Raw genomic sequence first — 12,282 nt, 5'->3', positions numbered from 1 at the left:
ATTGTTTAAATTAAAAGGATAAAATAAACAGAAAAAGTTTCTCCATGTAGCCCATTTTATATAATAAAGATTTATCAAGTATATCTATTATATACATCCTTTTAGACACGTCGTTGATTTAACTGACATACGAAAGTATATCAATTTAATATTAGGTTTATCAATGCGAAAGTTCTCATTTTTTAAAAAATACAATGAGCCGTATTTTTCTTTTTCCATATTTATAGTTAAAAAATGTATTTGCGACATTTAGCATAAACTATTAATTTTCCTTCCTATCACAACTGCTTTGATCAAAGATCGAAGATATATGTCAATTATAACTGAGTTTAATCCCCTCTCACTCAATATACCGGAGAAAAAATAAAAAAGTAAAAAAGAGAGAGAGGAAAATTTTAGGACCAAAGTCATCAAACCATATATTTATATTTATCGTTAAAATGCAAGGAAAAATAATACAAATTATCAAAAGGGAGTAGCTAAGCCGAAGTCCGGCGTCAATGGCCTCTCCCGCCATTAACGCTTACTCCATAGCTCCGAAACATCTCTGGCCGCCATTATCTTATCCTTTCCCAACCTTCATATGTCCTCATTGTTCAACGCCTCCGATTCAAACCTCGAGGTTTTGCCGCCTTAAACCTCTCACCATCTGCTCTCCATATCCAGTCCGATTCCGACCTTCATTCCACTCTCCGAGGTCCATTTTCTCTGAGAAGTCCCAACTCTCCGACGTCGATGAAGACGAGGACGAGGACGAGGATGAAGATGACGACGACGATGTGGCGGCCGAGGAGTACGACAGCGATGCATTGGGTGGATTCGAGCAGAGCTACGATGAAGTGGATTTGTCGATTGAAACTACAGAAATCTCCACTCCGCCCGAGGATTTCAAATGGCAGCGAGTCGAAAAGCTTCTCAGTGAAGTTAGAGAGTTTGGTGAAGAAATTGTCGATGTAGATGAACTCGCTTCGATTTATAATTTCCGTATCGACAAATTTCAGGTAAATCCTACATATATTTGCAATTCGAAAAGTGCCACGGCATATTGATTGGCAAAAATTCCATCGTTGAAAGTTTATCCTCTTTGGTTAGCGGTTGGCCGTACAAGCATTCTTGAGAGGATCGTCGGTGGTGGTATCAGCGCCTACTAGCAGTGGCAAGACTTTGATTGCGGAGGCTGCAGCTGTTGCCACCGTCGCGAGGAAACGACGATTGTTTTACACGACTCCATTGAAAGCATTGTCGAATCAGAAGTTTCGCGAATTTCGGTGAGAATATTATATCATCATCCTTTCTCACTGATTGCCATTGTTACATCGATTAGCTTTTGTTAATTCACTATCCTTCTATTGTTTCAGTGAGACGTTTGGAGAAAACAACGTTGGGCTTCTTACAGGAGATTCTGCAGTTAATAAAGATGCCCAGATTTTAATCATGACAACAGAAATTTTGCGCAACATGTTGTATCAGAGGTAACGTATCAATATGAAAAGTTAGGATTCCAAGTTATTCATGAACTTGTCAATGAGCTAATTAGGCAAAAGACTCATGGAGTTCCAGTTTTTAAGGGTTTGTTTTGGTAACGTTTTTTTTTTTTGATTCCGTTCCTTAATTTTTAAAATGAATTGCATGGCCCCAACATCTATGAATTCAAGTATGATAAAACAATATTTTAATTTATGTTTTTGAACAAATTGGAAATGAGAATGAGAAAGAAGAAATTTGTTTTGGTTGTTTCCAAAATTTCTATACAATTTTGAGAATGTTCCCCAGAAAAAATGAGGAAAAAAAAATAGTTAGTTACAAAATGCTTAAATTTCTTAAGAAAATTGGAAACGAGAAAGAATAAATGGGAACGTTACCAAACGAGCTCTAAGTAGTTCATCTCATCTACGATTTCTTTCCATTCTTCGTTTTCTTCTAAAATCGCATGGGATACATTTTACAGTAAACCTTTTTTTAGGTTAAATAGTAGACCAGCTTACACACAAAAAAAAGGGTGAAAGAAGCAAGCAGCCCACAACAGAAAAACCAAAGCAGTTGCAGGAAGTGACTCCAATTAAAAACAACATAAAATTACAGAACAATTTTGTAGAGTGTTTCCAAGGAGGTGAGCCATCTACCAGAGAAGGTGTCCTCTATTACAAAAGGAGGGATGAACAAGCACCTCTTGATTATGTCCCAATAGCTTCTACTAGGAGCCAAACTGACGCCAAAAGTCTAAAAAAATATTCCTAAAAATTTCACGGGAAATTGGCATCTTCATAAACAAGTCTTCCAAGATAGTGACACCCATAGTTGCTTACATTAATCTTCTAACACAAAAGTGTTAGACTCTAAAGGAAAGTGCTCAAACTACTTAGCCAAGAGGGATAAGCATTTATCGACAGATTCCCCATACAAGACCGCTTCCTCATCACATGACTAGGAAGTGACCTCTCACCTAAATAGATGAGACCTTCCATGCTTTTCAACTCCCTCGTACAGAATTTCCATCTTGATCCTTTCCTTCATAGAACACACTAGCAACAGAATGCTATAATGGAAAGAAAATGGACAGGGATCCCAGGTTGATTGGATTAACGTGAACTTCCAACCCTTGGAGAAAAAGTCTATCTTCTAGGCGGATCAGCTTTTGAACTTTTGAAACTATAGAGTCCCAAAAGGAGCTAGCTCTAAGGTTATATATTTCAAAGGAATCCTGAACTACGTCATGGGAAATAAATAAACTCCACAACCCATCAAATGAGCCCATCGCTCAATTTTTCTTGAATTGCATTTAAAGCCAACCACGTAACATTTGTCAATCAACTCTAATGGCATAAATGATTCTAAAAACGTGTTAGATCCTATTAAGGTTCACAGATGAGTCTTCCTTCCCAGAATAGAAGAAAGTGGCCTCTTCTACAGATTGCAAGTATGAAGACCAATTTTTTCCCTGCTCATAAAGAACTCTTCTACTAATCCTTACTCGCGTCTTCAGAAATAAGTCTACTAAGAACATCTTCTATCACCATAGAAAGGAAAGGAGACCAAGGATTTTTTTGCTTGATCCCTTTAGCAACAATCTTGCCTGTAGGCTTATCATTTACCAAGATGGAGAATTTATTGTTGACACAATTACAAATTCATGCTTTCTTTTTAAAGTCGAAGCCTTTTTCTGCAAAATTTTATATAAGAAGTTCTGATCTGCATTGTCATAAGCCCTTTTAAAGTCAAATTTAAAAATGACTACTATGCCTATAATCCTCAATCATCTAGTTGACTATAGGCACCTCATCTAAGATCTTTCCTTCAGTGAAAAGCGGACTCTGATTAACAGAGATGGTGTTGGATAACACTTTTCTCAACCTTTCTGTTATCTCTTAGCAATGATCTTAGATAAGCTTGTTACCAAACTAATAGGTTGGAAGTTATTCACTTTACTTGTTTTTTGCTTTGTTTTGCTTTTGGGAAATCAAGCTGGTACAAGTCTCCCTCATATAATCCCACTACCTTTTTAGTCCACTACGGGACTGAAGGTTTCAAAAGGAAGGGAGTTGAACAAATGGATGGCAGCAGACTGAAGTTGGGAAGCTTCTTTTGCAAAACTTCATTAGTGTTAACTTTTCCATAAATTAATATCCAAATGAGAAAGCTGACCTTTTTAGGACTTTTGGATTTCTAGATAGCTTTAAATAAGGCCTTTGGCATTGAAGAAGCACTACATAGTTTACTAATTGATGCAACAGAAAACATACCCGAAGGTCCAAGTGACCAAAGCCTCCCATCCAATTCATTGGAAGGAGAATGAGAATGCAGAAGATATAAAAGTGCACTGAACTCCTCTATTTCATCATCTTTTAGAGCTCAGTCTTGTAGAAATTCTCCAAGATAGGGTCTGTGCATCCCAAAACTCAACTACTGATCCGGAAGGATTGGTGGAGATTTGATAGATCTTTGAGAATCTATCCTTTAAGGGCTGATTTTCAATCCATTTATGAGTCCAAAACAGGATGATATCTCCTGACCCAAGCTTAAAAACCGCAAACTGATTCCAATGGCGCCATTGGCGATAGATGTTGATCCAAGGTCTTCTAAGGCAGCCATTTAACATAGAACTGGAAGACCAACCTAACTCAGAGGAACCATACAAACTTTCTATCACCTTTCGCCATAAGGCATGCGGTTCACAGCCGAATCTCCAACCCCATTTAGCTAACAGGGCACTGTTTTGCTTGGAAAGACCTCCAATACCCAAACCGCCATCCTCCAAAAGTTTAGATACCACATTCCAGTTTACCAGATGATTTAGAGCCCCTGAAGCGCCACTCTTCCACAAAAAAGACCTCATTTTCTTCTCAATTTGTTTACAAACTCCCGCTGGCATTTGATATAAGGACATTGGCATTTGTGCATTATGTCAGTCCAATGAGGAGAACTTGGTGCATTTGTTCTTCTTCTGCTCCTATGCTAGATATTGTTGGAATTCTTTGCTTGAGGAATTCAACATGGTCTGGGCTTTTGGCAACAATGTGTCTGACAACTTGGTTCAAATACTATCAGGTCCTGTTTTTAACCCAAAAGCCTCTTTATTATGGATCAATGCAGTCAAGGCAGTGGTGTACGAAGTTTGGTACAAAAGAAATCTTAGAACCTTTGAAGGAAAGAAGCAGTCCCCCGCGGCTCGTCTTGACATCGCTAGATTTAAAGCTTCTCAATGGAGCTCTCTATCTCCTTTATTTAAATCTTATTCCCCTAGTCTGATTTGCTCGAATTGGAATGTTTTTATGGCAGTTTTTTAAGTTTTTAGTTTATTTTATGTTTCATTTCAATTTTCACTCTTTCGAGAGTTTGTATCCTTGAACATTTTGTTCCTTTTCATTATCTTAATGAGAAGTTCGTATCTTGTTCAAAAAAAAAAAGGAAGGGAGTTGAAGCCACATATTGTTGAACTTAAAGTGGCAAGGATCCTACCTAACAGCCCCACCGCTAAGACGTATAGGAATTTTTACTGTTAATCTATATAATCATGCATACAACACGTTTTACATCATTCTGACCATCTATTTCCTATTCTTTCCCAAACTTATTAGCATCAAATGAGGTTGAGGTTGAGGTTGAGGTTGAGGTGGTGTTTCTGATGCTAGCACAAAAAATGATGAACGGTTTCTGTATATATGATATTTGCTTTCTATAATATTTTTTATTTACTTACTGCTTATTCCATTGTGTAAAGGTTTTTTATTTTATTTTATTTTATAATTTTCAAGCATATTGTTTGAATTGTGATAGGTAGTTGAGTATCTTTTCATGCAGTGTTGGAATGGCCTCATCTGCTAGTGGACTTTTTCACGTTGATGTGATTGTTTTGGATGAAGTTCATTACCTTAGTGATATCTCTCGGGGCACAGTGTGGGAAGAGATTGTACGTATTTGTTACTGGGGATTCTCGACTTGTTGCATCTAACTTGGTATTTCATCTTCTACTAATCGAATAGTGAATTTTTCAGGTTATTTATTGCCCAAAGGAGGTACAACTTATTTGTCTCTCTGCAACAGTTGCAAATCCAGATGAGCTGGCTGGCTGGATTGGTCAGGTAGTATTTTCCATAAGCACCAAGCATGTGAAACAACCAGCTTAGACAATAAGAAATTGATGTCTGTTTTTTTTTTTTTTGGGCATCTGACTGAAAATCATGTTCAAAGTTAAAGTGACATTTTGGATTTATTCCTTCTAATTATGGTCATAGTATGATAATGTGAGATGCCGTATAATAAGAAATAACTAATCCTCTGTTGATTGACTACAAAAAGAATTGTATCCCAACATTGATGTATTGAACAAACTCCAGTGTTTAATCCCTGGCAGATAAGCATCACATTACTCACCACCCATTTTTACTTATATTCATAAATTAGTTAATTTTAGTTTTGTAAAGTCGCGTGAACCATCCAAATTTAGATCCTATCCTAGGAAGATCTTTGATAGGCACCCAAGTCGTCCAATTCGCCGTACGTACAGAAAGGAGGTTGGAAAGTGTCGGGAATAAAGGGGACAAGGTAAAAAAGGGGGCAAGGGAGGAATAGGTTTAGGTGTGAGAGTGTGTGCTGTACGGTGTTATCCCTCCCTGATTTTGTAATAGGACAGCATGACAATAGGCTACATAGGGAAGGGGTATTTGTCATGGGGTTGGGTCCTTGGAAGTGTATGAGATTAGTAGTTTCTTTTGGTTTTGTCTTAGACTTGTCTAAGAAGTAAGAAGAGAGTTCCTGGCCCCTCTAAGTGCTATGGAACCCAGTTTTACTGTTTTATTGCATTTATGAATGATCTTTCTGAGATAGGTCAACTGAGACCTATCAATCTTATACCAATGCCATTACATCTGATTCGTATTTTTAATATTTGACATATTCTTGCACATCTCACTCATATTTTTTCAAATTTAACCCAGCTCTAGCTGGGGCTTCGATAAATTGATTGAGTTCTTGTGTAATCATATAAGATAAAAGATAATTTAAGTCACCATTTTACCCTTTCTTGTTTCATCATTGGGCATATTTCCGCTTACCAAATTGAATCTCTTTGATCTTTTTCCATTTAGTTTTAATGTCCATACTTTTCATTTCATCTGTGATATGCTTTGGAAATGTATACGCTGCTAAACCTTGTTCCTGAGAGATGGAAGCACTAAGATTTTAATCATGGTAGTAGTATCACTTTAGCTGCTTTGCATCTTTTCAAGTTTCAACATATAGAGGGAATAGAATTTAATACCTACTCAAGACAGATCTGTGGTCTACACAACTATGTCCTGAATATCACATTTGTTTGCTTGTCCTCTTCTGGTCCTTGTTATAATGCAATTGGTAATCGCTCGGTTTGTGCTTAACATTCTCTATTCATCGATATTATTGCGTCCTTTTCTGGGCCATGAGTTTTCTAGGATGTTATAGCCTTCAGTAAGTACTGATTCTTGTTTCTTTTCAACTTGTATGATTCATGGGATGAGTTTTTTAGGACATTATGTACTGAAAGTATATATTGTTCTCCTAATTTTTACAGCTCGGGCAGAGGAGATGAACTTATTCTCCTTTGCAGCAGCTTCTGCAACCAGTCTAGTCTACATAAGCTTATTGTTCCCTACTTATATTATTCTCTCACATATGCCTCTAATAATATGGGGCATATGATGATAATAATAATTTGTTGTAGTTTTCTGAAAGTATATATTGTATTAAAGTTAATTCTTGCTTCTTTTTACTTCTTAAGATACATGGGCAAACTGAGTTAGTAACATCATCAAAGCGTCCAGTACCATTGACTTGGCATTTCTCTACAAAGACCTCTTTGCTTCCTCTACTTGATGAGAAAGGAACGCGCATGAATAGGTATCTTTAATTTCTTTAGAAGTTCTTGGCATAGATTTGATATTAAGCTTAATGTAGCTTCTTGGTGTCCTATGTTCAAACGGTTTTGTAATTATTCCTTTTTGATATTAACTTTTGTTGAAAGCTTTTTATAGGGTTTGGTTTTAAACTGGGGAGTTTCATGCTTGTAATTATCATCACTTGTGAGGTTAATTTAGTATCCGATGAAGTTCTAGCGTTATAACTTTTCAAATCAATGAAAAGTTGAGTTCCTTTCTCAAAAAGGAAGAGAAAAAGAAAAAAATATTTAAAAACAACCAAATATGCCCCCACAACTTTGTAAAGACGGACAGTATTGGTTATCAGCTGATAGATTAGTCAGTTTTTCATATTACTCCTGCCTCGGTTATTCAACGTAAAAATATGAACTTAAAAATGTCTCTTGGAATGGGATTTGAGTGTTTATAATAATTTATGGTTTTTTTTTTTTTTTTTGAATACAACATGTTGGGGAGGGGATTCGAACTCACAACAACTTGGTTGGAGGTATATGTCAATTACCGCTGAGCTATGCTCGCTTTGGCAGTAATTTATGGTTTTTGGTGCGACCGTTTATATTTTATTAATGAAAATTTTCCTTAAACATGTATATATATGATTGGGGAATTTGAAATACTTTACCAGTGTTCACTTTTTTCCCCCCAACTTGGAGCAGGAAGTTGTCGCTCAATTATCTTCAGCTTCATGCTTCAGGAGCTAAATTGTACAAGGATGATGGATCAAGAAGAAGAAACCCAAAAAGGCATGGGAATGAGATCAGCTATGACAGTACTAGCAGCATGTCTAGGCAAGCTACACTTTCAAAGAATGACATAAACACAATCCGCCGTTCAAATGTACTTGGTGAACCAGCCTCTCTATCTCCATTCAACTTTCCAATGTTATGCTGCTTAACCCAACGAAAAGAATATTCTAACAGGTTGCTTGTTATCTTTCCAGGTTCCTCAGGTCATGGATACATTATGGCAACTCAAGTCTAAGGATATGCTGCCAGCAGTTTGGTTTATATTTAGCAGGAAAGGATGTGATGCAGCTGTTCAGTACATTGAAGGCAGAAACCTCTTAGATGAATGCGAGAGGAGCGAAGTTGAACTTGCATTGAGGAGATTCCGTATTCAATTTCCAGATGCTGTGAGGGAATCGGCTGTGAAAGGACTTCTGCAAGGAGTTGCTGCACATCATGCTGGCTGTCTGCCTTTATGGAAGTCATTCATTGAAGAGTTGTTTCAAAGGGGACTTGTGAAGGTTGTTTTTGCAACAGAAACATTAGCTGCTGGAATTAACATGCCAGCTCGGTCAGCAGTTATTGCATCCCTGAGCAAAAGAAGCAACAACGGTCGTACCCAGTTAAGCTCAAACGAACTGCTTCAAATGGCAGGGCGAGCTGGACGTCGAGGTATTGATCAAAAAGGTCATGTGGTGCTTATTCAAACTCCATATGAAGGCGCTGAAGAATGCTGCAAAATTCTGTTTGCTGGGATTGAACCACTTGTTTCTCAGTTTACGGCTTCATATGGAATGGTCCTGAATCTTCTCGCTGGTGCAAAGGTTACTCATTCAAGTGAAATTGACGAGACAAAAGCTTTCCTAGCTGGGCGAACACTGGAAGAAGCTAGGAAGTTGGTTGAGCAGAGTTTCGGAAATTATGTTGGGAGCAATGTCATGCTTGCAGCAAAGGAGGAGCTTGTTAAAATAGAAAAAGAGATTAAAATGCTCAATTTGGAAATAACTGAAGAAGCTATTGATCGAAAGAGCAGAAAGTTCTTGTCAGAGGTGGCATATAATGAGATAGCAGAGCTGCAGGAGGAACTGAGATCAGAGAAACGTCACAGGACAGAACTGCGAAAAGAGATGGAACTACAAAGAATCTATGCGCTCAAATCTCTGTTACAAAATTTAGGAGATGGACATTTGCCGTTTTTGTGTTTGCAATACAAAGATTCTGAAGGAGTTCAACATTCAGTTCCTGCGGTTCTCCTTGGAAACATGGATTCATCAAAATTTAATAACATGTTTCCTGTTGATAATGCTTTGAGTGCTGCAGAATCAAATCTTGGTATAAACCTGGACCCAGGTGCTGAATCATCTTATTATGTGGCTCTAGGTTCTGATAACTCTTGGTACCTATTTACTGAGAAATGGATCAGAACTGTTTATAAAACAGGCTTTCCCAATGTCGCTTTAACAAAAGGGGATGCTTTACCTCGAGAGCTTATGAGGACGCTTCTTGATAAAGAGGGAATGAAGTGGGAGAAGCTTGCTGACTCCGAGCTTGGCAGTTTATCATGTATGGAAGGATCTCTGGAGACATGGTCTTGGAGTTTAAACGTGCCAGTTCTGAATAGTCTTTCGGAAAATGACGAACTCTTGCAAATGTCTTCATCTTACATGGAATCTTTAGAAAGGTACAAGGAACAAAGAAATAGAGTTGCACGGTTAAAGAAAAGGATTGCTAGAACTGAAGGATTCAGAGAGTACAAGAAGGTTTTAGATATGGCCAATATCATAGAGGACAAGATTAGACAACTGAAGGCCAGATCAAAACGACTGAGTAATCGAATTGAGCAAATCGAACCATCCGGTTGGAAGGAGTTTTTGCAGATCAGTAATGTGATACATGAAATCAGAGCATTGGATATAAATACTCATGTGATGTTCCCACTTGGAGAAACTGCAGCCGCAATACGAGGTGAAAATGAGCTCTGGATTGCAATGGTTCTCAGAAACAAATTCTTGGTACAACTAAAGCCTACAGAACTAGCTGCTGTTTGTGCAAGTTTAGTTTCGGAGGGCATCAAAATTCGTCCCGGGAGAAACAACAGTTACATATTCGAACCATCCACAACGGTAATGAATATGATTGATTTCCTCGAAGAGCAGAGAAGTTCTCTTTTACATCTTCAAGAGAAGCATGGAGTGGACATACCATGCTGTCTGGACAGCCAGTTTTCAGGTATGGTTGAGGCTTGGGCTTCTGGTTTGACTTGGAGAGAAATGATGATGGATTGTGCTATGGATGAGGGAGATCTAGCACGACTCTTACGACGAACTATCGATTTGTTGGCTCAAATACCGAAATTGCCCGATATCGACCCATCTTTGCAGAGCAATGCATCAACTGCTTCTAATGTCATGAATCGTCCACCGATCAGTGAGTTGGCCGGATAACCTTGGCTGAAATGAATGGTATGGTTTTCATTCCAACTAACTTAGCTCTTCATAGATGAATATATTTATTCCTTAAGCTGCATTTTTTCACAAGGCAAATGGCCAATGAACATTCAAACGTCATTTAGCTGTTGGCTCATCATGAGGGAGGGGGAAGCATTCCAAGAGTCTCCACATCAAAAACAAAATATTTGCGACAAAATATTTGCTTTCAGCCAATACAAAAATTGAAGGAAACGATGCATTCCAAAACCTCGCAGAGGAATTTTGGGTAAAATATGACTCAATTTTAAAAAAAGATACATTTTTTTACTTGAAACATAACTCAAGAAAATCCTAGATCAAGTTTAGATCGAAAGTGACCAGGTATGTGAGCATAATTGGTACACTCAAACAAGAGTTTAAATGTCAATGTTGATGAAAATATCGATGTTGATAGATATTTTTGAAAAGATTATAAAAAAATTGTAATATATATTTAAATTAGCAAAAAGAAAAAGGCATTTAATTGAAGTAGATCATGCTGTAATATTTTTCATGCCTGTTCCAAAAAATATTGATGCTATAGCATGTGCTACTTTAGTTAAATACTTTTTTTTTTTTTTTTTGCAATTCAACTATGTTGAGGTGTATTCCAACATATGGATGGATGAAAAATACATTTATCATTAAAAAAATCACCAAAAGGTGCATTCAAATATTCATTTCCATTATCAGGGTTTAAAATGCAAATTTTCATTTACAATTGGATTTCAACTGTATTGTAAAACGGTTTAAAATATCTCGTTCAAGATATTTTTTTCCACTAAATAAACTCAATATAGATAAGTTTAGTCATAACAATTTTTTTTTGAGTCCTAATTTAGGAAGCACTCATCCAGAGAGCAAGCATAATAGAGGGCGGAGGAGTGAGTAAAAAATAACTCAATCTCTTTCCCTCTTCTTCTTCACTACCCAAAGCACAAGTTCTTTTTTTCGTTTTATTATTCTTTCATCCTCTCTTAAATCTCACGTCTCCCTCTTCTTTTACCTTTTCTATTTCATTATCACCACCACAGTTTTTTTCAATCCCTCAATCACTCCAGCGAACACGAACGGCACGACGACTAGTAGCAGCACGACCCCGACGCCCTCCAACAACCACCGGTGAATAGATTTGACAATATTCCGAGACGGCAAAGAGTCCGGTGACCCACTTTGACATCCACGAGCTCCTATTATTTTTTGACAAAAGCCAGACGATAGAAATCTCTTTTACCTTTTTTTTTAAATAATAACAAAAAAAATTCTTTTTAAACAAAAGAAACAAAAATAAACATTTTTAAAATAAGTTTTAGAAAATAATATAAATTACTTCACAGTAAGATTTGTTTTAAAATAAAATAAAAAGAGTTAATTTTTAAAAAATAAATAAACTTAATTTCATTTAAATAAAAGATTTTGCTTTAAAATTTTGGTTAAAATAAGTTTAAAAAATTAGGAGTTTTATAAAATAAATCTGGTTTAAAAAACAAATTGGATTCTTTCAAATTTCAATTCAAAAGTTTAAAAGTTAATTTTTATTTAAAAAGGAAATTTTTTTAACAAGGTTTTTTCGTGTCAATTTTTTTTATTTAAAAAAAAAAGTCTTATGCTGCAGGATTTTTAAACGATATAGAAAGATAGTAACTAAAGAAAATCTTTTTAGAATATAATCTCATATTT

At 36.6% G+C, this 12,282-nt stretch overlaps 1 protein-coding gene across 1 annotated transcript; it reads left to right on the top strand.

Annotated features, from left to right (window-relative positions):
* Positions 1-446: 446 nt before the first annotated feature.
* On the top strand, positions 447-10,701 carry EMB25 (DEAD/DEAH box helicase). The gene is made up of 8 exons (XM_022294618.2): positions 447-1,001; positions 1,093-1,268; positions 1,359-1,472; positions 5,299-5,407; positions 5,493-5,579; positions 7,253-7,371; positions 8,066-8,246; positions 8,350-10,701. The coding sequence occupies exons 1-8, from the start codon at positions 501-503 to the stop codon at positions 10,576-10,578; spliced, it is 3,516 nt and encodes a 1,171-aa protein (XP_022150310.2). The 5' UTR covers positions 447-500; the 3' UTR covers positions 10,579-10,701.
* Positions 10,702-12,282: the final 1,581 nt, after the last annotated feature.

Source organism: Momordica charantia (genome assembly GCF_013281855.1).
Source record: "Momordica charantia cultivar OHB3-1 chromosome 8 unlocalized genomic scaffold, Mcharantia_2.0 BLBB01000008.1, whole genome shotgun sequence".
In the NCBI taxonomy this organism is placed as follows: domain Eukaryota; kingdom Viridiplantae; phylum Streptophyta; class Magnoliopsida; order Cucurbitales; family Cucurbitaceae; genus Momordica; species Momordica charantia.
This window is presented reverse-complemented; position numbering and strand designations above follow the sequence as displayed.

Excerpts from the sequence above, each read along its gene's own strand:
- EMB25 (XM_022294618.2), top strand. The coding sequence starts at position 501 with ATGGCCTCTCCCGCCATTAACGCTTACTCCATAGCTCCGAAACATCTC. Across the intron at positions 1,002-1,092 it reads TCCGTATCGACAAATTTCAG|CGGTTGGCCGTACAAGCATT; the intron begins GTAAATCCTACA and ends CTCTTTGGTTAG. Across the intron at positions 8,247-8,349 it reads ACACAATCCGCCGTTCAAAT|GTTCCTCAGGTCATGGATAC; the intron begins GTACTTGGTGAA and ends TTATCTTTCCAG.